At 36.1% G+C, this 27,092-nt stretch overlaps 3 protein-coding genes across 4 annotated transcripts in view; 2 read left to right on the plus strand and 1 right to left on the minus strand.

Annotated features, from left to right (window-relative positions):
- The first annotated feature begins 391 nt into the window (after positions 1-391).
- On the plus strand, positions 392-6,099 carry LOC123864550 (zinc finger protein 91-like). 2 transcript variants are annotated; one of them, XM_045905095.1, is made up of 3 exons: positions 392-516; positions 966-1,084; positions 2,383-6,099. In XM_045905095.1, exons 2-3 carry the CDS (start codon positions 973-975, stop codon positions 6,087-6,089), a joined length of 3,819 nt encoding a protein of 1,272 aa, XP_045761051.1. In that variant the 5' UTR covers positions 392-516; positions 966-972; the 3' UTR covers positions 6,090-6,099. The 2 variants fall into 2 exon arrangements, with proteins under 2 accessions (XP_045761051.1, XP_045761050.1); XM_045905094.1 differs by lacking the exon at positions 392-516 and adding an exon at positions 663-718.
- Positions 6,100-9,033: 2,934 nt separating this feature from the next.
- Positions 9,034-19,740, plus strand: LOC123864564 (exostosin-3). Its single transcript, XM_045905117.1, has 10 exons — positions 9,034-9,297; positions 11,431-11,556; positions 11,767-12,278; positions 12,601-12,906; positions 12,974-13,985; positions 14,373-14,575; positions 14,908-15,009; positions 17,313-17,487; positions 18,149-18,253; positions 19,115-19,740. The coding sequence occupies exons 1-10, from the start codon at positions 9,178-9,180 to the stop codon at positions 19,217-19,219; spliced, it is 2,766 nt and encodes a 921-aa protein (XP_045761073.1). The 5' UTR covers positions 9,034-9,177; the 3' UTR covers positions 19,220-19,740.
- Positions 19,741-21,822: 2,082 nt separating this feature from the next.
- LOC123864566 (aquaporin AQPAe.a) overlaps positions 21,823-27,092 on the minus strand; it is a 55,440-nt gene continuing 50,170 nt past the window's right edge. Inside the window, exons 5-7 of the mRNA XM_045905118.1 lie at positions 26,011-26,175; positions 23,778-23,909; positions 21,823-22,716 (exon numbers count right to left, since the gene is read on the minus strand). Coding sequence (XP_045761074.1) covers positions 22,678-22,716; positions 23,778-23,909; positions 26,011-26,175 — 336 coding nt within the window. The 3' untranslated portion in view covers positions 21,823-22,677. The remainder of the gene's footprint in view (positions 22,717-23,777; positions 23,910-26,010; positions 26,176-27,092) is intronic.

Here is a 27,092-nt window from a genome sequence, read left to right on the forward strand (position 1 = left end):
AACAGTACGACAAGGATCTTTTGGCACTTGAGTGACATTGATAGAGGGGCATAGTTGTAGAACAAATGATGTCATTTGTCAACGTAAAGTATCAACGCTGGACTTCGTCTGTGTTAGTGTTTGCTGGCGCGCGTGTTGTGCCTTTTTGGATTGTTTTTTTTTTTTTGTTCAAAGTGGCTGGTTTTTGTTTCACTGGTATTTTTTGGTGCTGAAACTGACTGGGAAGCGCTCTAAAGGGGTGTCGCGCGTATGTCGGCGAGCGCCGGCACAGACGGAGTCCATACATATACAGTTTCCCTAACTTGTAAATAACTACAAACTTGACATTGGCTAATCTTTGTAAAGCCAGACGAGAGAGAAAAAAAAAGTATCAACGCCTGTCAGCGTCAAGTCGAGCGTCTGTCAGACGACTGTACTAATTATTGTTATTTTGAGAAAATTATCACAAACTGTTTTTCATCGTTATTCATTGTTTCGGGAAAGTTTCAGTAAACAGTATACGGCGCCTCGTAAAATGTACGTATGTTAAATATCACACACGGTATATTAAAATATAGAACAATCTTCTAATGTATACAATTTGAGCGATAACTAACTACCCTCCAAATCTTTGTTTGTTATGCTAATATTATTTAATGTAATTTTCTTCTGTACCTCCAACATATTAAATCATTATTATGTTGTATAATATTGTTAGGCGTGTAGAGTTTAGACCAAGGTGATTTCAAAGTTTCACATTACAATGTGAAAGTTTAGATGTTTGTTACTTCTTCATGCTACAATGACTGAAATGGTTTGGCTAAATTTGGAATGGAGATAGCTCACTCTGAATTAACATTGACTAGCTACTTTTTTGCCAGAAAATCAAGAGTTCCTACTGAATTTTTAAAAACCTACATATAACATGTAGTATCTAATAGTTATTCTATATGTACAATAACTTGCTTTAATTTGTTTGTTTGCAGCTGCAAAATGTCTGAAGACATTGATATAGAGGAACATGACCTCTTACAAAATCCAATAATACAACGAATATTTCCAGATTTATCTGTTCTAAAACAAGAAATTATGGATTTTGATGAAGGTATTCATGTTAATATTCTAAATGCGAAAGTGTTTGTCTGCTAACTTTTTATGGTTAAACAGATAACCAACTTGACGAAATTGGATACAGATATAGCTTGTATCCTGGGGACGGACATAGAGTACTTTTAGACATAGACCCAAATGCGGCAAAGCCCAAAAGAAGGATCATGTTTTTGACCTGTATGCGTGTATGTATGTCCATTCCTTTATCCACTTGTAAGACTGAGCTTACACTAAAACTAAAAAATGTAATATTTCAAGCGCTAAATTTACCATCATAGGAAAATCTTTCACATAATTGAATTATACATGTTTAAAATAAACATTTAATTTTTTGTATTTATGCATCATATTTACAAGGACTATTTTGTGCATTGCGTGGCTATTTATTACAATTAAGAGTGATGTTTATTATAATTTTTTTTGATCAAATAAATGGATTGTAACAAAAACTATATAAATGAATTTTTTTAAGAATATAAAGTTTTTGTTTAAGATTTATTTTCAGATAAATTTCAGAATGAAGTTATGCTTTATTCAATATAAAAAATTGTGTTAAATTAGCCATATAATTTGTAAAAATTGCCAACAGTTTTTTTTTACCCATTAATGTGATTAAAAATCCATATTCTAGTACATTATATTGTGTCAACAGGACTATATTTCTGATATTTAAGTATTTTTTCAAGTAAATCAGATGATTTCTAAGAAAAGATAAAGGGCTTCAAAGATGAGTCTGTTATTTTTTCATTAAAACAAGGTGCGGGAGATTGATCACTACAAAATAATTAAAATAGTTTTTATAAATATGATACATTAAATGTCAATAGGCAAGATTGATTTTTTTAAACATATATTTAACTATGTGGAAGTCTTTTTATGATGGTGGAGCTTGAAATCTTACATTTTTTGATTTTAGTGTAACCGGGCCCGTAACTACTCAACGACTCAACCGATTTTGATAAATTATTCGTCATTAAATTTGTCTTGATGGTGCGAGTTTCACTGGGTACATAAAATCCTTAAAAAATCACAATGGCTGTTTTAAGCGCTTTAGTGTGCGGGCTGAAAAAGATGCAGTGCAAACCACAGTCGGGGATTTTGAATTTTTTTTAAATTAAGTCAAGTTAACATGTGGCATTATCTATTTCCAATCATTAGAATAATTTATTCACCATATTATCATATAGGAACTTGCAGTGTTGCCATTTGCTATACCTAAGTATATAGTCTGTTATCATTTGCATTATCTAAGAATTATAAATATTGAATATTTAACAAAAATGCCTCTTTCAGGTTTCCCAGAAAAAGAAACAAATTCAAAGGAAACTGATAAAAATATTTTGATTAATAAACTTCAGATTACTGATCATGTAAATATTATCTCAGGTACAACAGAGTCACACTTTGCCTCTTCTTTTCATAGAAAAATTATTCTTGGATCAAAACCAAGCAAAGGAACAAAGAATTTGACACCACTATCTAACCTGAAAGTTACGTTACAAAATATAAGACCTTATCTAATAAGAACAAAGAGATTTTGTGATAAATGTTTAATACTGTTTCCGAATAATGTGTCTCTAAGTCATCATAAAGCAAGTGCTCATACAATTTTGGAGTGTAACACTAAAGAAGATTATCCTTTACACCCTGAGCACGAAAAAAGTTACAAGTGTAGCCTTTGTCAGGGAGAGTATAGTTCTAAATGTAGTCTAAGAAGACATGAAAGGAATATTCATAACATAGATCAAAGATGCAATAAACATACTACAACGCAGATTACACAAGATGAAGCTGTGGCCAAAACATTTGATCTTCAAACAAACTATGTCTTTCGTGAAGCTTGCTTTCACTGTGATGAGCTGTTTCCAAATCAACAAGATCTTATTGATCATTTGTATACTATTCTTTATACTAAGAAAGCGCGGATTCCGGCAGAAAATATGGAAGGGAGAGAAATAACACAAGTAGAAAGATCAATAAATAAAACAAATGAAATATTGCAAAAAAATGTAATTGTGAGTTCAGATTTAGGGATGGAAAATAAAAAAAGAGTAAGTGAATCGAAAAGCATCTATAGTTGTCCGATTTGCTCTTACTATTTCAATGAAGAAATGTTTTGTAAAAGCCATGCTATGATTAAGCATAAAGCATTGAAAAACATGCAAATTGACAAGTCATCGTTTAATCCCGTGTGTAAGTTTTGTGATTTAAAACTTGATGATATATTGTCATATAATACCCATTTGCGGAAAAGCCATAAAATTGAAATGCTAAAACCAGTCAACAGTAATAATACGCCTTTAACTGAAGGTAGCATTGTAAATTTTAATCCTAAACATGAACATTTAACTACATTAGTACAAAATTCTATGAGCCTACATCATGAGAAGCCAATTTATAATGATATTCAAATTTTAGCTTCAAAAATTATACTTTTTAAATGTTCAGAATGCAATATTAATTTTTTGACTTATGATGCTGCTTTCGAACATTTAGAACATTTAAGGTTTAAAATAAATTGGGAATGTAGGAGTTGTCACCGACTTTTTAAAGATAAAGATGCGAAGATTCATCAAAAACAACATCAGTATTCCGAATATTTTGTAATCATAAAGGTTCTTGCAGAAGTTCAGCCGACAATTTTGTATAAATGTCCCATGTGTGCTGTGCATTATAGTAAAGAAAAAATTTCTGATCATTGCGGTATTTGTGAATCTGAACGATCTCGATCATTTGACTCATCATATTGTAAATTTTGCGACATTCTCATAGAATCTAGCATTAAAACAAGTCACGATAATGACCATAATTTAAGAAATTTGACTCCGTCTGATATTAAAATCATTAATTTAGAATCATCTTTTATAAAGAATAGTGACAAGAATCATAACGAAAATTCCCTGGATGGTTTATATAAAGTAAAAAAGCCTTTTTTACCAGTTTCCATAAAGATTGATCCAGTAAATTCTGCGAATACAAAAGTTGATAGCAAATGTGAAGATGCCACAAGGATAGCAAAATTTGGCATTTCTGCAAAAAAACAGCTAAGTTATAACTTTTGTAATGTGTGCAAATGCAACATAAGCAGAGTTTTTAAAAAAGATGTTCATCTCAAATCGCTTTGTGTAAATATTTTAAAATATATATGCAAGTTTTGTGGACTAATGTTTTCCAATAAGTCAATAATTTCGCACAAAAAGTGGCATCAACAGTACAAGACTTTAAAACTGCAAGACATAACATTCTACAGCATGCAGACTAACAAGGTAATCAAACCTCTGATACCAGAATTCCCTAAATGTGAATTATGTGAAAAACATTTTATTTCAAAGGCTGAGGTAAAAGGACATCTATGTGATATAAATGATTATCTCATATGTTCCGTCTGCAAAACTAAATTCTCGGAATCAGCTTATAAATTACACATGCCATTTCATAGTTATAAATTGAAAAATAAAAGTCATGAACTTGTTCATAAAACCAAAACTTGTAAAAAACGAAATGAAGTTCATAAAAGTATTTCAAACATAGATGAAGCGATACCAATTATTTATACATGTAAAAATTGTAATGTGTCTTTAAGCACATATGATGATGTAATAGAACATTGCCATTTACATACAAACCTCAACAAAGTGGATCTAAATGGTGTTGAATGTGCAATATGCCAGTTGAAATTTGATAACTCATCCTTTAATAAACATGGAGAATGGCATAAAAATTTTGAAAATGTAAAATTTACACGGTTTAATTTTGATGTATCGTATTTTGGATCTAGTAAGTGGTTAAAACATATCTTTAAATCACTATCTAAAGATGAAGTAAATAAACTAATTAAAGATTCAATATACAAATATGAAACTAGAATTAAAATGCAAGTTATACAAGAAGGTCCATCCAATCTAACGATGTACAAATGTGAAAAATGTGATTGTATTATAGGTTCTAATTCTATTTATAGTCATATAGTAACTTGCTGTCCAAATTCTGAAATGAGTGATTGTACTTTTTGTGATTTATCTTTTGCTTGCAGTGTAACTAGAAATAATCATGAAAAAATTCATGTGACACCTGACATAACCGTAAAATCCTATAGAATTGTTATGTTTAATCGGCAACAAGATCATAATATAAATTATAACATATCAAACTTTAAAAAATGCTATGTCGTCTACGAATGTAGATTCTGCCATGTACTTGTAGAAAATTACGACTATGTTTACCATGTATGTTACCGTAGTGATTCTAAAAAATGTCATTTTTGTGGTTTATTACTTTGCGCGGAAAACTTAGATGATCACATTTTGAAACATAAACTAATTCCGAGTTTTAATGAAAATAAAATTAAAGTAGTCTTACTCGGTAACAAAACTGAGGAAAATAATATTTTGCAAAGACACAATAATATATTGCTACCAACCTTTAATGGAATTGTGTGCGATTATACATTTCATAAATGTATTGATTGTGAAGTATGCATAAGGGATGCGCGGAATACGGTTCACCATTCTTGTCTTATTGATGCTGCAAAGTCTCAATGTACAAAATGTGATTTAATATTTGATGAAGGGAAACTAAAAGGACATTTAAAATTACATGACACAGACCCCGATTTCACTAAAGAAACGATACAAGTGAAACCTTTTACTAATCGCAAACCAAGTAAAAATGTCGACAAACCTAAAAAGTTTTTGGCTATTGAAGTACAAAAAAATGGCAAGAATAGCAATGAAAATATTAAGCATATTACAAATGTAAATCCTAAAATAACCAAATTATATAAATGTTCCTGTGGTGTACATTATGTGCAACAATCATCATTACAAGAACATATGAAAAAATGCTCTGGTAAGAATAAAAGTAAGCAAAATATTCAAATCTGTTTCAAATGTGGTCTTAATTTTACGTCAGATGGATTATTTAGACATTTACTCGAACATCATGGGGACAAAAATGTTGTATTTAAATTTGAAATAGTTGAAAATCTGAAGGATGGGTAATACAGCAGCTTATAGTAACAGTGCAGCCTGAGTGGCCTGAAATAGCTATTATCTTTTATAATAATGGTGCTATGATTACAATTCTAATAATAATAATGTATAAAATAAAAATGGGGTTGTATGCGTAGGAGTCTAGAGATATATTAATCATAGTGGAAAGCTTGAAATAAGCAGATAAAGGAACTTGTTTGCTGCAATAAGACATAGATACCTAGTCTACCCAACTACAGGTATTTAAAAAAAAAAGAAAATTTTCAGGGTAGGCAATTCCTGAACATGAAAAGTGACCCTTAAAATGCTGATATACCTACCTGAACATGTTGAATCTTTATGAGGTTGAAACATTATGGAGGGAGGTACTGTTATAAGATTAAGGAGATCGCACATCAATTAGAACCATACTTTAGAGATACGTTGCTGGCCCGTGTACTTTTGCCCACGATTTTGTTTCGCTGATGGCGCCATTCAGGATGGCGTTCAAGATACGCGCGTTTGTATCGCTACAAAAAGTCGCCGGGGTGATGTCCCTTGGTTAGTTAACAGTTTTTCTAAAAAACTGTACCTGATATAAGAAGAAATGAGCTCGCAAGTGATCCAAGGGGCAGTTTTACGTCGGTCGGATGTCCTCTTCCCTACCTAATCTATGGTAGGTACCTAAAGATTTTTGAAGAAAATTTCCTTAACTATAATTAAGGAATAACCATGGTACCTATATGTACCCTGGTCCATGCCTACTACAAAGTACATCACGTCATATAGTTACATAAAATTTAAAAACTGTACCTACTGAGATATAGGTACAAACTGTAGTTTTTGATTAATTGTCGTTTATAGGTTAATATTTAAGGTAATAACTAACACCTTTAAGCTAATATATTTTCTACCTACCTATTTGGGATAATAATAATTAGGGCATATTTCACAAACGCCAGATAAAACATTTTGACAGATTCCCGATACAAAAACTGTAATAACGCCAAAATTCGTTAGATAAATTTATCTGGAGGTTGTGAAACAGGCATTAATTTTTTAAGAATTTCTATTAAAGAATGAATTATATAAAGGGATTATAAGGCAGTGCTTACAAATTGTAGGATAGTATTTTTATCGTTAAGCCCAACGTAATATATTGTTTTGTTCTATTTTTGTTATTCTAGTTCTGTAAGTATACCTACTAAATGATGCCATCGACTTCTTCCATGTGGAATTTAGGTTTTTAATAATAATCTTTACTATCGGACATTATAATATCCATATCGATGACCATAAAGCTATCTTTATAAAATATCTAAAGCTGTCTTTATATATCTTTTTAAAAGTCGGTGGGAATTTTTTGATTTACCGGGACAAGAAGTAGTAGCCTATATCCTTCTCCGGGATGCAAGCAATCTATGTATCCATGGAAATCGGTTACCAGTTGTGAGCCATACAAAGTTAAGAGAGAGATAGACACACCTTCGTCTTTATAATATTATGTATGGATAGGTTAATAAAATGTAGGTAGAGATGTCTATAACGGCGTTGCTAAGTAATGTATCTACAGATTAAAGATAAGTATATTGAAAATGGGCGATAGAGTATGGAGGATGGCGTCCTCTAGAAATATCATTCGCAGGGTGTTTTATGTTTTTTATTTTAATTATTATAGAAAAAGAAATAAAACTTAAAAAAATTCACTTGTTTGTTCTTAGTCATATTCGAAGTAGTTACCTACTTACTACAATTAGCGTTTCATATCAGTATTTAATTAAATAAAATATATTTTGTTAATACTTGATTTTGGGGATGGACTGAATTATAGAGATTTATTAGCAAAAAAGCGATTAATTTTCGTACCTAACCTACTGCGTCGCCGAGTGTGCCTGATGGACGTTTGCAACAAACACCCCATTTACATGTACATGTACATACAAGTCATAAAATTTCAATTTTATGTGGGGGTTTTTTTTTTAAATATTTTATTTCACAATTTGTAGTGCCCCACTGTATTAAAATATGCTGTATCTGGTTAAAAACCTACTGTTTACTAAGCTATTACACCGATTGCGAGCATTTTACTCTTATCCATTGAGTTCTGTTCTCTATCTCCGAAGATATTCATCAGATCTTCAAAAACTAAAATGGGACCACCTTGGAAGTATGACTTAGCAAACGATTTTTGAAAATCAAAATCGGTTCATATTTGGCGGAGTAATCACTTAACAAACAGTCGCATAAAGAACCTCTTTTTTTCAAATCTGTTAAAAATGTTAAAACGGATAATGCATCGATTCCCAGTGACTCACCTTATTTACATCTAAGAACTTGCTGTGATGGGGCACCAGTGGGTCACAGTACTCTTGCAGCATGGGGTTGAGGAGTTGGAACCAGGAGTATAGTTACAAAAGTAGTACCTATCTACTGGTGCTATAATATCTGATCATGTTCTTCAGATCCTAAGTCCTCAAGGTTTAGGTGAGCAGTACCAATATAATATTAGTTAGGTGAGCAGTGGAAACCTGGATTTCATGGAATTTTTAATTTAGTTATCAATATTCAATCATGAGGAAGACAATAATAAATAATTAAGTCGATTCTAAAGTTACCCATTCTCATTGTATTTGCTGCCCTGCCATTGATGTGAACTTTGATTACCTACCTATTTCAAAGGATGTGAGGTTCTATCTGATATTGTCACTGTCAAAATTCAACTTCAAACTCGATTACGGCAAAACTGCATCAATCCTTATTACAATCGCAATTGCTGTGATTGGCTGAATTTATGATATTCTTGTTCCAACAATTCGTCGCGTCGCGTCGTAGCCAATAGCAAGCGAGCGTTAACCAATCAAGATATGATTGCGTTCGTGACCACAGACTGCGAATTGACATTGTAGCTGTCATCTATCGAGCCGCTGACACTTGACAGTCAATTGATTGATTTCAAACTTGTCATGAGTGATTGTTAACATTAATGTCAATTTGTGAAAGTTGGGGTTGGGGTTGTAATTTTGCATTTTTTTTTAAATTTCTTAAAATTAAAGTAGATGCCTTTTAAACATTAAAGTATGACAAATTTATTGTAACGAATATTTGTAGGGCAATTAAAATGTTACTACACGAACGTATTTGCCAATGGCTGGGACATTTGAAACTCTCTCGTGTTATCCTGATGGTTTCCGTGATATTATTCATAGTGCCGCTTATTACACACTATTATTTATCAAAGGTAAGAAGTACGAATGAACTCTTGTTATATTACAAGCTTAGAATAATTACAAGAGTACAAATACAGAAAAATGGATGATGATATAGTAGATTTTCCTGCTATGCTGTACAACCAAGCGATATACAGTATAGTTTCTAAATAATTTTTAATACATATCATAAATTGAGGAACCGTCAAGATTCGAACCTGCGCCTCCCCTGGGTATCGCCCCTAGAGCGCCTTAGACCGCTCACACAAATTAAAACTCAACTTGATCATAAAACAGGCCAAGTGCGAGTCAGACTCTCGCACCGAGGGTTCCATACTCGGGTATTCTTTCCGACATTTTGCACGATAAATCAAAAACTATTATGAATAAAAATCTGTTTTAGAATGTACAGGTAAATCGCTTTCATATGATAACCCACTTGGTATAGTTATGTTAATTTGAAAATTAAAACAAATTTTAATATTTTTTTGTGTGATGTAACCACAAATTCACGGTTTTTGGATTTATTCCTTTACATGTACTATAAGACCTACCTACCTGCCAAATTTCATGATTCTAGGTCAATGGGAAGTACCCTATAGGTTTTCTTGACAGACACGGACAGATGGATGGACGGACGGACAGACGGAGAGATGGACAGACAGACAAACAAATCAGAAATAAGGAGATACATAGGAGAAGCAGAGTAACCAACACAGCTCAACAGGTTGCGCAGCTGGACTGGCAAATGGGTAGGGCACATACACATAGTTCAAAAAAACCGATTGCGGCTGAGGTCCTATGGTGCTCAAATGGCGACCTTACACTGGAAAACACAGTGTTGGCACACCCCACTATTGGCGTCACTCAGAAAAACAGGTATTATTTAAATATTTTTATCGAATTATTGGAATGTCCTCTTCAAAACCAACACAAAAAAACACAAGTTTAATGTGTAAGGTTATCCGAGAGTTTTAATCTAAACAAACTAATGCAAAAATAAATAATTTAATTAGAGCGTGATTGCTATCACAACATCTAATTATTCAGTTCACAATCCAAATACCGAAAATATGCGATATCGCTCCGAATCTCAGAAGGAGACTAAACTAAAACCTTCGAAACACCCGTATTTATGCAAGTTCAATCTTGTTGGCCTCCTAGCAACAGATTGCATGACATCGAATGAGCGAAATATCGATTTTATCAAACTACCTGCATTAGATAAATTAATAATTTTATATTATTTTTGACAACTCAAATCAATTTTTAAAAATAACCTTACAGTTCGGCCGTCCTGAATTTAACACGTCCTCGTGTTTCTAATCAATCTTGTCATGTCAGTCGCGGGCTTCCTTGCCCATAGTCAAATGAAAATCGTGGGCTATCCTGCCCTCCGTCAAATCATTAAAACCTACCCTTGAACTGCCGAACTCTCAGTTTTAATATCCAGTCAACAATAAATCCAAAAGACTAACTTCTCATTCGATGTATACAAAATCTGAACCACTTATTGCAAATTACTTTCCACTTCACAAAAGACTAAATTATTAAAAAAAAACTAAAAATTTTAATCACCAAATCAAACTCAATAAAAATTTTAATAAAATGTGGGTTGTTTACAAAAAGATACCAAAGCGAAATTAAGACAACGTGAGACACATCCCACTTCTGAATTATTGGCGTCACTCAGAAAAACAGGTATTATTTAAATATTTTTATCGAATTATTGGAATGTCCTCTTCAAAACCAACACAAAAAAACACAAGTTTAATGTGTAAGGTTATCCGAGAGTTTTAATCTAAACAAACTAATGCAAAAATAAATAATTTAATTAGAGCGTGATTGCTATCACAACATCTAATTATTCAGTTCACAATCCAAATACCGAAAATATGCGATATCGCTCCGAATCTCAGAAGGAGACTAAACTAAAACCTTCGAAACACCCGTATTTATGCAAGTTCAATCTTGTTGGCCTCCTAGCAACAGATTGCATGACATCGAATGAGCGAAATATCGATTTTATCAAACTACCTGCATTAGATAAATTAATAATTTTATATTATTTTTGACAACTCAAATCAATTTTTAAAAATAACCTTACACCACTATCTATAAGTGAACTTACAATATCAAATTTAATTTTTTAAACTGTTTCACAGTATGAAACTTCATCCATGTCCTCGGGGGCTAATAATATGAGGCACACTCTGGAAGCGTTGGGGGATCTATCTACAATGAATGTGGTGGATCTTAAAATAAGGATTGAAGAGATGCTTCGGATTAAGGTAATATCTTTATTCTTAAAAGTTTTACTATGTTAAATGAAGATGCAAAAATAATGATAACTTTAATTTAATAACACTACATAAATATTTTGTAAAACATTAATATTGTTAGCTCTGATGCACAAAACCTTAAATTTTTAATATAGAAATATTATCAATATACCGAAACAAACAAATGCTGAACTTCGAAATAATTTTTATTTCGTCTAGGCTTCTGTGTCAACTGAATTGCGTGAACTAGAAGAAAGGCGGGGAAAGTTACAAAGGGAAGCAGCTGCCGCAAGTGCTAAAGCAGACAGTGTTAAAGCAGAGTATTCTCGAGCAACAGCTGAACTGCAAAGGCTACGCGTGTCCGCAGACCAGGCACGTCTCGCGCAGCTGGAGGCTATCCGCCGAGATTCGCCTGAACTGGCTCCACCTGCACAGATCCTGCCTTCACAACCGCCCCCCATCCTTCCACCTATCAGTTCCGCCTCTGAGGTTCACTGTCGTATGCATTCATGCTTTGATCATTCTCGTTGTTCCCTTACCTCAGGTTTTCCAATCTACTTCTATGATCCTGAAAAATATTTACCTCTCGCTGGTGCGGAAGTGGATGGCTTTCTCAAGACTACTTTGCGACAAACTCTAGGCTACAATTCTCATTTGACGCACAATCCTAATGAAGCTTGTCTATATCTTGTCCTGGTCGGCGAAGGATTTCCTCTGGATAAGAGCCCCTCGTAAGATTTTGCCTTTATTAAAAAACATGTAGGAACTCTGATTTTCCAGGATAAAAAGTCTAACAATAAAAGATAATAAATAATTATTAATGGTTAAAAAAAGTATGTCTGTCTCTGTAATGCAAGCTATCTCAGTATCAAATTTCGTCAAAATCAATTAAACGTATGTGCAAAGATATCAGCACACAGCCAACAGACATACATAAAGACTGACACAGTTTTGCATTTTTGGTATTAATATAGAAGGCACATTTTATTTTTATAATGCAATATTGCTGAAGCAAAGTAACATACCTATTATAAAAAAATTATTATATTTTAGGTCAACAACAGATACATACAAGTTGTCGTTGAATGAGAGTGCTATTAAAAGCTTGCCGTATTGGGGTGGCGACGGTCGTAACCATGTGCTGTTGAACTTGGCGAGGCGGGAGCTTTCAGTGGGATCTGGTGATGCCTTTCATACTGCGTCTATTGGGCGAGCTATGATCGCCCAATCTACATTTACCATGCAACAGTTTCGACCGGGTTTTGATCTGGTAACTCCACCTGCCCTCGGGCCTCCAGGTGGAGATGTATGGTCAGATTGTGCTCCCATAGCACCCGCGAGACGCAAATACATACTTAGGTAGGTATGCAGCTGCAAATCTAGCCATAAAATTAAATTTTAGTATGCATTCATAAGCAAAATTTAGTTTTCAGGGTTCGCAAACACCACTGCTAACGGGATCAAGGATAGATAATGACAAATTCGTCATTGAAACTCTTCAAAAAACCGCGAGTTCGGCTCCGTCGTCCGATGTGTTTTTCTTACAATTTGAATGCGATCCGCCGATAGAGAGGCGCGCCGTGATTCCAATTGGCGACTGGGCACTGTGCGGCACTGATCGATCGCGACGATCTATTTTGCGGGATTCTACTTTTGTTTTAATACTTGCCCCGGCCGACAATAACTATTGCACGACAGCTCTTCTCCAAGCCCGATTATATGAAGCGTTGCGCTCTGGTGCTATACCCTTAATTTTAGGAGGGGATCGAACCCGCTTGCCCTTCGATGAAGTGCTCGATTGGCGCCGAGCGGTTTTGTCCCTTCCTAAAGCCCGGGTGACGGAGTTGCATTTTCTACTTCGAGCTTTGTCGGATGCGGATCTCCTCGCGTTTAGGAGACAAGGGCGGGTTTTATGGGAGCGCTATTTGAGCTCTGTACAGGCTAGCATGGACTCGCTGCTCGCAACGATAAGAACGAGGTTGAATATACCAGCTCAGCCGGCGATCGCGACTCTCGGGGCGCCTGCATTCAACGATTCTTACTATCCGCCAAAATTAGAGCCACCCGCCGTCGACACCGAACCTGAAGAGACTCTCGGGCCATCGGAAGCTCCGTACCCGAGTCCAGCCTATCGAAGAAATTACTCTGTAGCCCTGTTGCATGGATACGAATTGTGGAATGAGTGGGGCGAGCCGTTCGCTCTGTACCCGCAGTTGCCTTGGGATCCGCCGGTGACGTCCGAAGCGCGCTTTATGGGTTCTGCGGCTGGGTTTCGGCCAATCGGCGCTGGCGCAGGTGGTTCTGGAAAGGAGTTTAGCGAAGCACTCGGCGGAGACAGGCCTAGAGAGCAGTTCACTATAGTCATACTGACGTACGAAAGAGAAGCAGTGCTGGCAGCGGCTTTAGCACGACTGCGAGGGTTACCATATCTGAACAAGGTAAGTTTACATCACTGAATGTACGCCAGTCCGATCTGAATCCGACATAATAGCCTTCGAGACAGCGATAATACCAAACACCAAGTATTTTTTCGGATTCCGAATTCAAATCAGACTGACATCCGAATTCAGTCAGTTAGTGAGAATTTTCTTAGATTTGGATCAGACTAGAAATAGGTTATCTGAGGTTTTATTAAAACAGTTAGGTTGCATGATATAATTTTACTACATGAACCACGCGTGGATATGTGTTTTTCTAAAAATCCTGTTGGAGCTCTGATTTTACAGGATCAAAACTAGCCTACGTCCTTCCCCGGGATGTGAGCGATTTTTCGTCAAAATCGTCAACTTCTTTTATTAATTCCTAAAATTGACCGTTTGCGTAAGGTGGTGGTGGTGTGGAACGGCGTGACGGCGCCCGCAGCGACGCAGGCGTGGCCGGAGTCAGGCGCGCCCGTCGCCGTGGTGCGAGCTTCGCGAAACTCCCTCAACAACCGCTTCCTGCCTTATAATGTCATCGAGACCGAAGCCGTGTTGTGTGTAGACGACGATGCACACTTGAGGCACGATGAGATCGTTTTTGCTTTTAGGTGAGACCAATTAAAAAACTCCATAGACTAAGCTCATACAATTGTATTTTGAAAAGTGAAGACAAATTCGTACGCTTGTGTGGGGTTTACGCAGCGATAAGGCGAAACTGATGAAATTAAATCTAGTTATGAAAAATATCTTAGGGCTAATTTTTCAATCACCAAATTTTTTAACTTAATCGATAAATTTTGACATTTTGGTAGATTTCCAACCTTTTTCCAGTACAAGAGCTGTCAAAATTATTCCTTTTAATAAATATTATTTGGCGATTGAAAAAGCAGCCTTTAGTAAATTATTATCAAGATCGCAATTTGCGTTTCAAATTTTTTAGAGTGTGGCGTGAACATCGCGACCGAATCGTCGGGTTTCCTGGCAGATACCACGCGTGGGACCTCAATTTTAACAATGGATTCCTTTACAATTCAAATTACAGGTAACACAATAATGCTTACACCTATTATTATTACAGAAGTTGTTTTAAAAACGGTTACTATTTGTTTTTGAGCATTAAGCACAATGACTTTCTAAGCAAGGACATCGCACTGGCGCGCATAACAAGGGACCAAGTAAGTGTGCTTATACTCGGTGTAAGCACACTTTCTTCATTAGTCGCATGTTGACTGCAAAGCTGTCAAGACGCCTAAATGCGCGATCAAAAAGTGCCGAAATAATACGTTAACGACGCAGAAAAGAGATGGTGTGACTTACCACCGGTAAGTTAATTTTATTTACGTAAGATAACATGCGAAAAAGTGTAAAATACTTAGTAAAACCATTGAAAACACTAGAAATATCTAAAATTATTTACAATGTTCCCATTCCTTTCTCTCACGCACATCGGAAAGAGACAGATGGAAGGGCGCGTCACGAATGTCGGAAAAACAAAACTGTGGAGTAGCTTTTTTTTGTTCTATGTAAAATCTATTGGCCATTATTGTATCACATTTATTTTATTACTAGCTGTGCCCGCGACTTCGTTCGCGTAGAATAGCTCTAAGCGCGCTTTATATAGCCACGAACGCTCAGGCGCGAGGCGTGTATCTGTAATGTTCGCCACGATTCTTTAAATTGACATAACTTTTTTATTTATGAACCGATTGACATGAAATAAACACTAAATGTTAAGTGAAGCTTACTACAATATATTAGTGACAACCGTATCTAAATCGAATAAGCCGTTTCTGATATTAGCGTGCACAAACACACAGACAAACAGACAAAAAAAAATTAATTACAATTTCGGGTTCGGCATCGATAAAAAAAAGTAGCAGGTTGTTATTATTAACAAGCCCTGCTACTTTTTTTTTATATATTTCCATTGTACAGACACCACTTTTCTACAATTTTATTATATGTATAGTGTATTATATGTATCTTTTGACGACCTCCGGTGCGCAGTGGTAGCGCGGTGGATTTGTATGACGAGGGTCCCGGGTTCGATTCCCGGCTGGGCCGATTGAGATTTTCTTAATTGGTTTAGGTCGGCTGGTGGGAGGCCTTTGGCCATCTTGATTCAAGGCCCATCTTGAATCCGCCATTTTGGTTTTATTTTTCAGCTCCCTGTCAATTGGATGAAGTTCTGAGTGACATTTGTTCGAGCACCCCCCACCTATCTTCAATACCCTGGCCGTGCTCCTCACCGAAATCCTCAATCATCAGCTCTATCCATATTTTTCCTCCGAATCATTTTTTGTCCTCTATACGAAACCATCGGTAAAAAAAAACATACAAAATTTTACAGAAGAGTTGATCAAATGAGTCAGTCAGTCAGTCAGTCAGTCAGTCAGTCAGTGAATCAGCACGAGCAGAATAGTATATAGTATAGATATAGTATAATAGTTTCATATTTACAAAAACGAAAAATCTCTCAAAGAAATAACAAAAATTAATAGTGCTACACTACTCCATTCCATTTTTTGTTCAAGTTTGCTTCTAAAATCACCTTATTCAGCTTCGAGTGCAATAATCGATTTACATTGCGGCTTAATCACTGAGGTTAGTTTACAGGACTTGAATGTTAGCGGGAATGTATAAATGGAGCAGTTGAAGCTACATAGGGTGAATTTAGAAACGTGTGCCATGTTTGGGCTCTTGTGTTGTATGCCACGATGTGTCCATGCTTAGAAAGTCATTGATTAAGCAGTATCTTGCTGCTGGTTTAGGCATAGCGTGAAAAGTCACTAAACGTCACTGTTTGACGATTTGACTGTACCTGCAAACTAATTCTGAAACATTCGGAGAGAGACACAGTAGACCAACGCCTTTAATGTCGTGGTTACCACGACGATCTTTCAACATAAGGTCGTAACTACGTAGGCAAGTTCGGGTCGCTACTTTATCCCGCACTTACCACACGATTGCTCCGTCTAGGCTTCGTCGAACATCTGTATGTAATATATCTGTTGTCTTCGGAGGCGTGAGTTCGTATCCCACCGCTGCCACCATGTTGCGTTAATGAAACGCGTATGCGGATGACAACTGACTTTATTCTTAGATACCCATAACAATATAGCTTAGAGCTTCGATAGCTTAACGGTTGAGAAGCGGTCTGAATTCCGAAAGGTCGGTGGTTCAAACCCCACCCATTGCACTATTATCGTACCCACTCCTGACACAAGCTTTACGCTTAAGTGGGGGGGGGGGGGGGGAGTATAAGCCATGATTAGCATGGCTAATATTCTTTAAAAAAATAATTTTAAAAAATATTCTTACTCTGTGATTCGGTGTTGTCGGCAGTTGCGAGCTGAGCATGGTGCTCACAGGCGCGGCGTTTGTGCATCGCTACTACCTGTGGGCGTACTGGCGCGCGCTGCCGGCCGCCGTGCGCGACTATGTGGACGAGTACATGAACTGTGAGGACATCGCCATGAACTTCCTCGTCGCGCACCTCACCCGGAAACCGCCCGTCAAGGTTATACCTTTACCTTAAATACCTTATATGTATACCGTTACATTATATTGTACTAGATGATGCCCGCGACTTCGTCTGCGTGGATTTCGATTTTTATTAAACCCGCGGGAACTCTTTGATTTTCCGGGATAAAAAGTTCCTATGTCCGTCCCCGAAATGTAAGCTATCTCTATACCAAATTTCATTAAAATCGGTTATAACTGTTGGACCGTGAAAAGCTAGCAGACAGACAGACAGACAGTCTTTCGCATTTATAATATTAAGTATGGATTTTTCTTGCGTTCCTGGGTTCCTATTTCTGCACTTGGACTATTTGCCGTCCACTGAATAGGCATCTTGTGTTCACAAACACTAAATGTAAAATTAAAAGTAAAACTTCTTAAATTGTAATGTGCTGGCCGTACCATTTGGGAGGTATAAATAAATGGAGTACGGTATATATGGTACAGTATGGGAAACACAATGTTAAATAAGGCTTGAAGTAACAAATTATGTTTGTCTTTAATACCTACTACTTACAATAATTTGAAAATACAAAAAAAAAAACACTTATTATCATAGTTTAAAGTTTTTACTTCTGTCTGTAGTCCCCAACTCCCTACTGATTGAAAATTTTTTGTGCCTACAATGTTGAGTGATAGTCTGAGTGACCTTGTTTTAGGTAACGTCGCGTTGGACTTTCCGCTGTCCGGGTTGTCCAGTGACGTTATCGGCGGACGAAACACATTTCCACGAAAGACATAAATGTATACAGTTCTTCTCTCAGGTGAGACTTCCCTTACTTTTCTTAATTTTTTATGTAAGTACAACAATTTCCACTATATCAAACATATTTTGCAAGCCAATCTGATAATTTTAGGGTTCCGTAACTCAAAAGGAAAAACGGAACTCTTATTGAATCACAGTCTGTCCGTTCGTCTGTCGTGTCTGTCAAGAAAACCTATAGGGTACTTTCCGTTGATCTAGAATCATGAAATTTGGCAGGTAGGTAGGTCTTATAGCATGAGTAATGGAAAAAATTCGAAAACCCTTGAATTTATGGTTACATCACAATAGGAAATCAAAATGTATGTAATGTAAATACTAATTATTTGTTCATGAACAAATAATTAGTATTTTCGATTTTCAAAGTAAGATATACCAAGTGGGGTATCTATGAAAGGGCTTTATCTATGCATTCTAGAATATATTTTTATTTATTTTTATGCAGAAAAGTTTTTGATTCATCGTGCAAAATGTCGGAATAAATACCAGAGTACGAACACTCGATGCGCGAGTCTGACTCGCACTTAGCGGGGTTTTTTTTCAAATTAATTCACTGGTGCTAATGCCAGTAGTAAAACGATGAAAGAGAAACAAGTATGTGCAGATTGGCAGACTTTACACACCTATGAGAACATGGAGAACTCTCAGGTATGCAGATTTCCTCATGATGTTTTCCTTCACCGTTAAAGCAAGTGATATTTAATTTCTTAAAACGCACACAACTTGAAAAGATTTGTGCGTAGAGATGCGTGGCTGAGATCGAACCTCCCACCTCCTTTATAAGAGGCGAAAAGCATTACTTTAGTAGTTAGTAACCGCTTTACAACGTCGCTTTGTATTAACGTGTTTGTTCTTAAATCAGGTAATGGGTTATACACCTCTACTATCAACGCAGTATCGGGCCGATTCGGTGCTATTTAAAACGAGAATACCTCACGACAAACAGAAATGTTTTAAATTTATATAAGTTAATTTAAACATTGTTCATATTGACATTTAATTACATAACGTTAGAATATATTCAGTAAGAAATAAATAGCCTTAGTACCTTTAATTATTATTTTGGTCATGTACACATAACTTTTGTTTATTGTTTATATAGCTACGTTTATAAAATATACAGAATATGAAATGTAAATAATATTGAAACGATATTTCATGATGCTTAAATGAAAAATAATAATATTGGAATTGTTAATACAAAATCATAATGACATTTTTGTCTTCATGCTCTCTTTATACAGCAGCCTATTATAGTCTTAAATTGGATCACACTAGATAATATTATGTCTTATACCTACTGAAGTAAGTTTGTAAATACTTGTAATAATTATAATTATTATGTATTATTAATAATTGCGATCTGTCAATATAGTTCTACAGAAAGATGATTAGACACGAAGTGTCAGTTTAAATTACCGATAGGCACGCTTTGAATCGGCACAAAAATTACTGCCATTTTGTATGGCACACCTCTTCCAACGTATAGTACGCAACAGGGGGGGGGGGGGGGGTTTGCACACCAGCTAGTCGCCACCTCGATTGCCATCTCGACCTGTCGCGTACTATACTTGTTATGGTTTAGTAGAGTAATTAACCACTTTTCTGTAGTCAGTTTTACTTAAAACCTGACCAGAAATAGGTATAAAAACTAGCTCTAGGGGAGTCACTAGTATAATATGGTCTATGGTCACTAAGTTGGTATAAATGATCTTGTATTAATTAGTTCCACGGGGTTTCCACAACATGGCGAGGTATTTTATTTATCTGGTCAGGCTTTACCTACCACACTGTTTCCTGGTTATGATTTAATTTGAGACAATCGCGGGAGAGCTTCTAGCAGGAGGGGTATTAGTTATTTATTGCTAAATGCAAATTATATCTATCTAAGTATATAATTTGCTATTTAATGCATTTTTTGATATATTTTTTTATCAAGAAATGGGATTTTTTAGGTACATAATGAGTATAGTGGTTTCTAAGACTGACTAACATTTTTGTTAATTTCGCTCATGTATTTTTTTATTGTAGTGTAGATAAGTATTTATAGTATTAGTGCGCATAAGTTTCCAAAGAGGATTTGTACAGTAGATGTCTAATGACGTGTGTAGATATGCATTTTTTATTTCACTTTGTTTATTTATGGAAATATAATATGATGAAATAGCACATATGTGTTTTATTCAAATCAAATTAAATTCCCAGAAACATTTAATGGTAGAATTTGAGACTACTACGTATATATTCTTTTAGTCTGTGGTCGCGACCTGCCATCTCCATTAGGCCTGGCTGGCCTAGGCACTAGACGATACGCGGAACGCTGAGACAAAGCTAACCATACTTCATTTATTAAAATTAAAATTAGTAGGAAGAACCGATGTATAGTACTTAACTGCCAAATCTTCCTAGCTCTTCCAGTAGTTGTGATAATATTATATGATAGTTTAGTACAAAATACGCATTGATGTAAGAACCACCTCTTTGAAAGTTGTTTGAAAATCGAGCTTCACGATTTAACAGGCCATTAGGATTAATAGGATGGGTAGGTATTATATGAAAAAAAAGACATTGATAATAAAATAAAATAGGTATATTGTATTGAACTTAGCCTAGTAGATCTACATAATCATTGACACATGTAATTTTGATTTATTTAAAAACATTTAGAATGTTTATAACAAGTAGTGTGATAATTTGAAAGAGTATTTAATTTTTGATCTACTTATGATAAAATTAGTAATATTTATATTGGGTTTTAAAATTTTTTAAGTAGGAAGAATTACTGGGTTAATTCTTATTGTGTACCTACCTATATACAAAAGACATCCCATGGATTTTCAAACGTAATAATTAATGTAATATAAGTAATCAATACAGTAATAATATTCATGCCTACTAGCTTCGTGTCAATAATAATTTAATTTCTTATTAACCTACTTTTGTAGTGTAATTAGAAAGATATGAATTATTAACAATTTAATAATTAAAGGAAGAGTAGGTATATATTAAACGTGTACCTAGGTATATCTAAAATGATGTTAAATAGGTGAATTAGAAAAAATAGATTAGGTAGGTACAAAAAATGTGATATGTAACTACTTATCTACAATTTTTTTTTACATATCTAACGTTTCAATAACTTAAGTAATAAGAATGGCAGTAAAGATCCAATTTAATAGTACCTAATAGACGAAAAATATTTTTGTAGGTAGTTATAAAAATAAAAATACTTTAACAACACCAAGACAGAAGTAGTAAGTGTGGTACTTAATTAATAATAATACAAAGTACAAATATGATTATTTTCTTTGATTTTACTTCAAAAGTCATCTCAACATTAAGATTACTTAGTAATTTATAAGGAATAAGTATACGTAGTTATCTGACCTGTCATAGGTATACAAATAATAACAGGTTCGGATAAAAATCTTGTATTTGGTACGTTTATATAATACTTACGTATTACACTGTAAAATCATTGTTATTATGGTTTATCTATGAAATCTACTGTTATAATTATATATTTTGTACTTATATCACGGAGGTGTATAGCATGATTTTATTATTTTCGGCGTACCTATGTATAAACACTGTCTAATCATTAATCAAGTTTTTTTATCAATTTTATCAAAGGCACATTGTGATTGTCGGAATCGTTGTTATTGGCTGAATTTGTGGTAATCTTGTTACAACTGACCATCCATAGCCATCAGCAGAAAAGTCGCAATTCTGATATCTGCTGTGTGGGTTTGCCCCGTTTGGCCAGCTGGGGTGCGGGCCTCGAGGCGTGGCTTCCTTACCCGGGTGGTGCACAAGGCAACTTAATGCCCCAGTTTTGGTCTTTACTCTTTAAGTCGTTATTTGACCGGCTATAGGGTCTGCCATTCTTGGCTTAGGGTTCTAGGGCTCTTAGTGGCAATTGGAAGTAAGTTTGGTACTGAAACCAGGTCAAGTACGAAACAAATAGTGATGTTCGACAGCTACAGTATGTTGCGTACATTTTGGGAACTTACTCGCCATATTTCCTCTGTGTGTCATATCCAAAGTATGATTTTAGTTTAGCCCTTAATAATTTAAGGCTGAACCATACTTTTGACATGACAGTTGGACAGACATGCTATAATGCGCTGTCGCAGCAAGAATATACCATTAATTCAGCTAATCACAACAAATATTGAGATTGTTTTCATATTATAACCACAACTTTTGTGTTAACGGGGTAGCTAAGGACGGAGTAACAAAGGACGGCTGCAATATGTTAACTATACAGGAATACAAACGTACAATTGTTTATTATTGTTGTATAATTGTTATTCACAGGCATCGTTGGTAGTTGTGGAGACGGGTGGTGAGAGGCGCGGGGCGGATGTCGCTGGGCACGGAGAGGGGTGAGGGGGGTCGCGGCAGTCCCCGCTGCAATCGCCTTCAGGCCATGTCGTCGCCTTTGCCGTCCAATCGCTTCAGCTGGAATATGAAAAAAAATTGCTTCACAAAAATGTCGTTATTACCTACTACCCACCATAAATGCGAAAGTGTGTTTGTTTGTTAGGCTGTCCTGCAACCACGCCATAATGGAGGAACGGGTCGGCGTAATTTATTGCACGGGTATATGCCTGACCTGGAGAGTAAGATAGGCTACTTTTTATCCCAAAAAATCAAAGAGTCATGGGATTTCAAGAACCTAACTGCATGCGGAGGAATAAACGTCGCCGTCAGTCAAGCGTCAGAGTCGCTTCACTTGAACGACGTTCCCTACATTTGCATACTTAGTACCTACTCGTACATTACTCTGTTTCTCTGTCGTGGCGTCACTGACGCCATATACACTTAACTCGAAACTTCACCTAATTCCTCTTTTACCATTTTGGTATGGAATCCTAAAAAGCAATAATTACTACAATTAAAGCAATAAGCGACTAGCGAGCTTACACTTTGTTCCACAGTCCACGCAGTAGGAGCGAGACGTCCAGACCGCTTGTAATAAAGAAATTATCATAGTGAGGAGCCTTAAATACCTAAAAAATTAAAATTCTAATTTCCTAATTAGAATTTGTTACTGCACAGCGGGCGGAGGGACATATTATGACCCAATTGTGACAACGCGTATCAATCGATTGCGATTGTTAAGCAACAGTGACCCAATTCGGTAACTGAATGAGTGACCAAGCTTGGTACGGTTTCAGGAAAAATGAAGTCTGAACTTGAAACTGCATGTTGAGTGATTTATCGATATATTTGGCGATACAAAGTACAAATTGAGGCAGGATGGGTACGGCGCGTCTGTACTTTGTAGCTTCTCAATGTTTCGTCAGTAATCTTTCGTTTCCATTCCCACGCACAGACGCGTCCTTTCAATATTCCTCTTCCAGGTTAGCCCGCTTTCATCTTAGACTGCATCATCACTTACCACCAGGTGATATTGCAGTCAAGGGCTAAATTGTATCTGAATTTAAAAAAAATCATCCAGTCATTTCTATCTGACTCTACTCGCCTTCTGCCTGCATTAATCTCTATTCTCCACTTACTTCTTTCTCGTCGGCGGCTACTGGTCGGTAGCGCGGTGACAGTGAGTTGGAGTCGGGAGGTGGTGCCGAGAACCCGTGCACATACAGCAGAGCCGCTGCCACGCCGCCCGCCACTGGACCCGCCCAATATACCTGCAAAGGTCAAAACAGTTGATCAGCAGGTCTATTCCATACAAACAATAGAGTCTAACTCTTAATAAAATATAACTATAGGAAGTGTCTCTGCTGCTAGTGGTACCTACTATAGTTATGTGCCCAAATAGGTGACCTCTTTTGACAAAAAACCGCACAAAATGTAATTTACCGCTCTAGTGCCAATCTTCGCTAGTTAAGTAGTCGATATCGGCAAAGTAAAGCTCAAATCACTATTTTAGCGCTAGTTGTAGAAACTTGGCTGTTTCTTTTAAATTGACTCCGCCAGAAGACTCGCTCCCTTCTTGACCTCTACCTATATTTTGTGGAATTTTGACCTTACCACTCCTTTCAACCATTGATGGTTAAAAAATAATATCAATTAAGCAGATAAGTGTCTAAGTATACCTATTGATGTTAGCGGCAAGCTCAGATAATATTCTTTATCGATATTGTCACAATACTATCGCTTTTATCAGTAATAATTACGGCGTATAGTCAATTTAGTTTCAGATATAGGCCAATACAGGTGATTCGGTAGCGTTATCGGGATTAGAGCATCTCATATACCTACCTATCTCACGTGGCCAAGGTCTCAAATATCGATTTTAGGATAGGCAGCGATAGGATAGGTACTTTCGATAGAATGCCTCGATACAAACTAAAATATGTTAGTGATCAGCTGTCAACATAGTGTCAACACGAAGACCATTTGACACGAAGTGACAATATTAAATTCCTGGTAGGTAAGGTCTGTACACTCGGTAGAGCGATTCGGCTCAAAAAAGATCTTCATGAGAAACGCACTACCTGACAATAATAGATAATCGTGGAGTTCAAACCGCTGCGCTGGATCTTGAACAAAGATATATTTTAAGACTAGAAAGATGAAATTCTGCATGTAGTTTTTCTCTATAACGTAGAAGTTAATAAATGCCTTTAAAACCCCTCCAAGCAGGGAAGATAGCACCCAAGCAAAGCCAAGGCGAGTCAGCCAGTAGCTTATAGGTAATTAAAATCATTAATTACGGTTAAAAATACCTACAGGATATTATTTGAATAAGTACCATATTGTAATTGACCTAAATGACGTATTTAGCAGGTGTTGTTTTGCACTTAGTTTTTATCAAAGGTACCTAGGTACACGATCATACCTACGAGTATTGAGTACATATTGACTTGGTATAGCTATATAGGTACTTGGAGTTGGATGTATGGTTTCGTGATTGTTGATGACCTCACGCTATTCTCAATCTTATTTATAATCAACTATGACTATATTAGGGCCTATGGAATCATTTTAATAAATCATTGATGTAAATATAGCCTAGGCATACCGATATGCTGGAATATGTTAGGTATCATCGTGCCCTATGGAATAACTTTACGCCGACTTCAAAAAAAGCGTTTGATGCAGCTAAAATGATTTAGAAGTTTAACAAGCCTATCTCACATCATCATCATCATGATTAATTAATCAACCTATCACCGGCCCACTAGTGAGTACGGGTCTATACTCTCAGAATGAGATGGGGTTATGCCATAGTCCGTTACGATGGCCAACTGCGGATTGGCAGACTTCATCACCTCTAAAAACATTATGGAGAATTCTCAGGCATTCAGGTTTCCTCACGATGTTTTTCGCCACCGTTAAAGCAAGTGATATTTACGTAATTGCATAAAACCCAAAACTCCCATCCATAAGTTAGAGGTGCAGTCTCGGGGTAGAATCGCCGACCTCCCGAATACGAAGAGAGCTATCTCACATACCTACAGGCGCAATTTTTTTATAGGTAGATCTATAGTATTTTAAAACAAATATACGTACACCGTATATTTATTTTAAAATAAATAAATAATAAAAAACTTACGTTTCACATCTCGTTTCTTAGCGAATTATCTACCTATGGACCCAATATATTTCAAAGATGCCACATGCGTTCCTAAACAAATATACGACAAATCCAATTGGATTTTTCTGATTTACTGTTTGGCAACATGATTGGTTGATGGTAACAATCGGAGCTATTCCAGCAGGAATTTTGTACCTACTTGTTTGGAAACTGGAAGATTATTTAAAAAAGTAATGTGATTTTCTTACCCAATGATCACTCCATTCACTGGCAACCAAAGCAGATCCGAATGAGCGAGCAGGGTTCATAGCGGAGCCAGTGTAGTCGACCGCGAGGAGGTGGCCCAGCGTCACGGTGAGACCGATTGCGAGAGGGGCAGTTGATTTGCTGTCGGGTTTGTTCGCATCGCAAACCTGTGAAATCATCAGCAATGTTAAAAAGGTTTTGTTGATCGGCTACAAGTAAGCGCTTCATATTTTTACGGTTCCGTACCTAAAAAGGAAAAACGGAATCCTTATAAGATCACTTTGTTTGTCTGTCCGTCTGTCGTGTCTGTCAAAAAGCCGCTATTAGATCCCTTGACTGTGAAGTCACCTGGTGGTAAGCGATGATGCAGTCGAAGATGGTAGCGGAACAACTTGGAAGAGATATCCTTATCGGTTTCTATACGACATCGTATCGCTACGCTTAATCGTATGGCGACACGCAGTCGCCGGTAGGGTAATACAAGTAACTAGCCACGGTCGTACGTAGCCCCCCACCAGACCAGACCAGAGACAATTTAGAAATTGAAATTTCTCCCAAGTTGTAGGGAATTGAACCCAGGACCTTCCACTTATAAGACCACAGCGCTCACTGCTGCGCCTAGGAGATCGTCCATACTTTACTGCGATGTTCCAAAATGGAAGGTAGCCTAAGTAAATACTGTAAATATAGATAGACTTTATTTTCGTAAAACTCCGGTTCGAAGGACCGAATGCAAGATACATTTGAATTTCCGTAATAGCAACTTTAATTAATTATTTATTCTTGATTTTAAACGTTTTCCGCTAAACAATAATTTTATCCAGTTTGACAGCAGCGGTTCATGCCTGAATGCTATGATCTGACACGCAAAGCCACGCAAACAATATTCTAGGTTAACTCTGAGGCGAAAGACCGTTGCTATAGCTTTGCTAGATAATACCTACTTAAAATTTAAATTACCTACTATCTATACCTAAGTATTATACTTAAATACTAAAGTCTTTTTGTTGGTTTATACTTTTCGATTATGCTGCAACAAAGCACTGTGATTTTTCATGGAGAATTAAAGACTTGGAAAGTAACA

This window comes from Maniola jurtina, chromosome 4 (genome assembly GCF_905333055.1).
Source record: "Maniola jurtina chromosome 4, ilManJurt1.1, whole genome shotgun sequence".
NCBI classification, from domain to species: domain Eukaryota; kingdom Metazoa; phylum Arthropoda; class Insecta; order Lepidoptera; family Nymphalidae; genus Maniola; species Maniola jurtina.

Bases quoted from the DNA above. Each gene is read 5' to 3' on its own strand.
- LOC123864550 (XM_045905094.1), top strand. From the start codon at position 678: ATGTTGTATAATATTGTTAGGCGTGTAGAGTTTAGACCAAG. The intron at 719-965 runs GTGATTTCAAAG...GTTTGTTTGCAG, and splicing joins CGTGTAGAGTTTAGACCAAG to CTGCAAAATGTCTGAAGACA. The intron at 1,085-2,382 runs GTATTCATGTTA...TGCCTCTTTCAG, and splicing joins AATTATGGATTTTGATGAAG to GTTTCCCAGAAAAAGAAACA.
- LOC123864564 (XM_045905117.1), top strand. From the start codon at position 9,178: ATGTTACTACACGAACGTATTTGCCAATGGCTGGGACATTTGAAACTC. The intron at 11,557-11,766 runs GTAATATCTTTA...TATTTCGTCTAG, and splicing joins AAGAGATGCTTCGGATTAAG to GCTTCTGTGTCAACTGAATT. The intron at 12,907-12,973 runs GTAGGTATGCAG...AGCAAAATTTAG, and splicing joins AGACGCAAATACATACTTAG to TTTTCAGGGTTCGCAAACAC.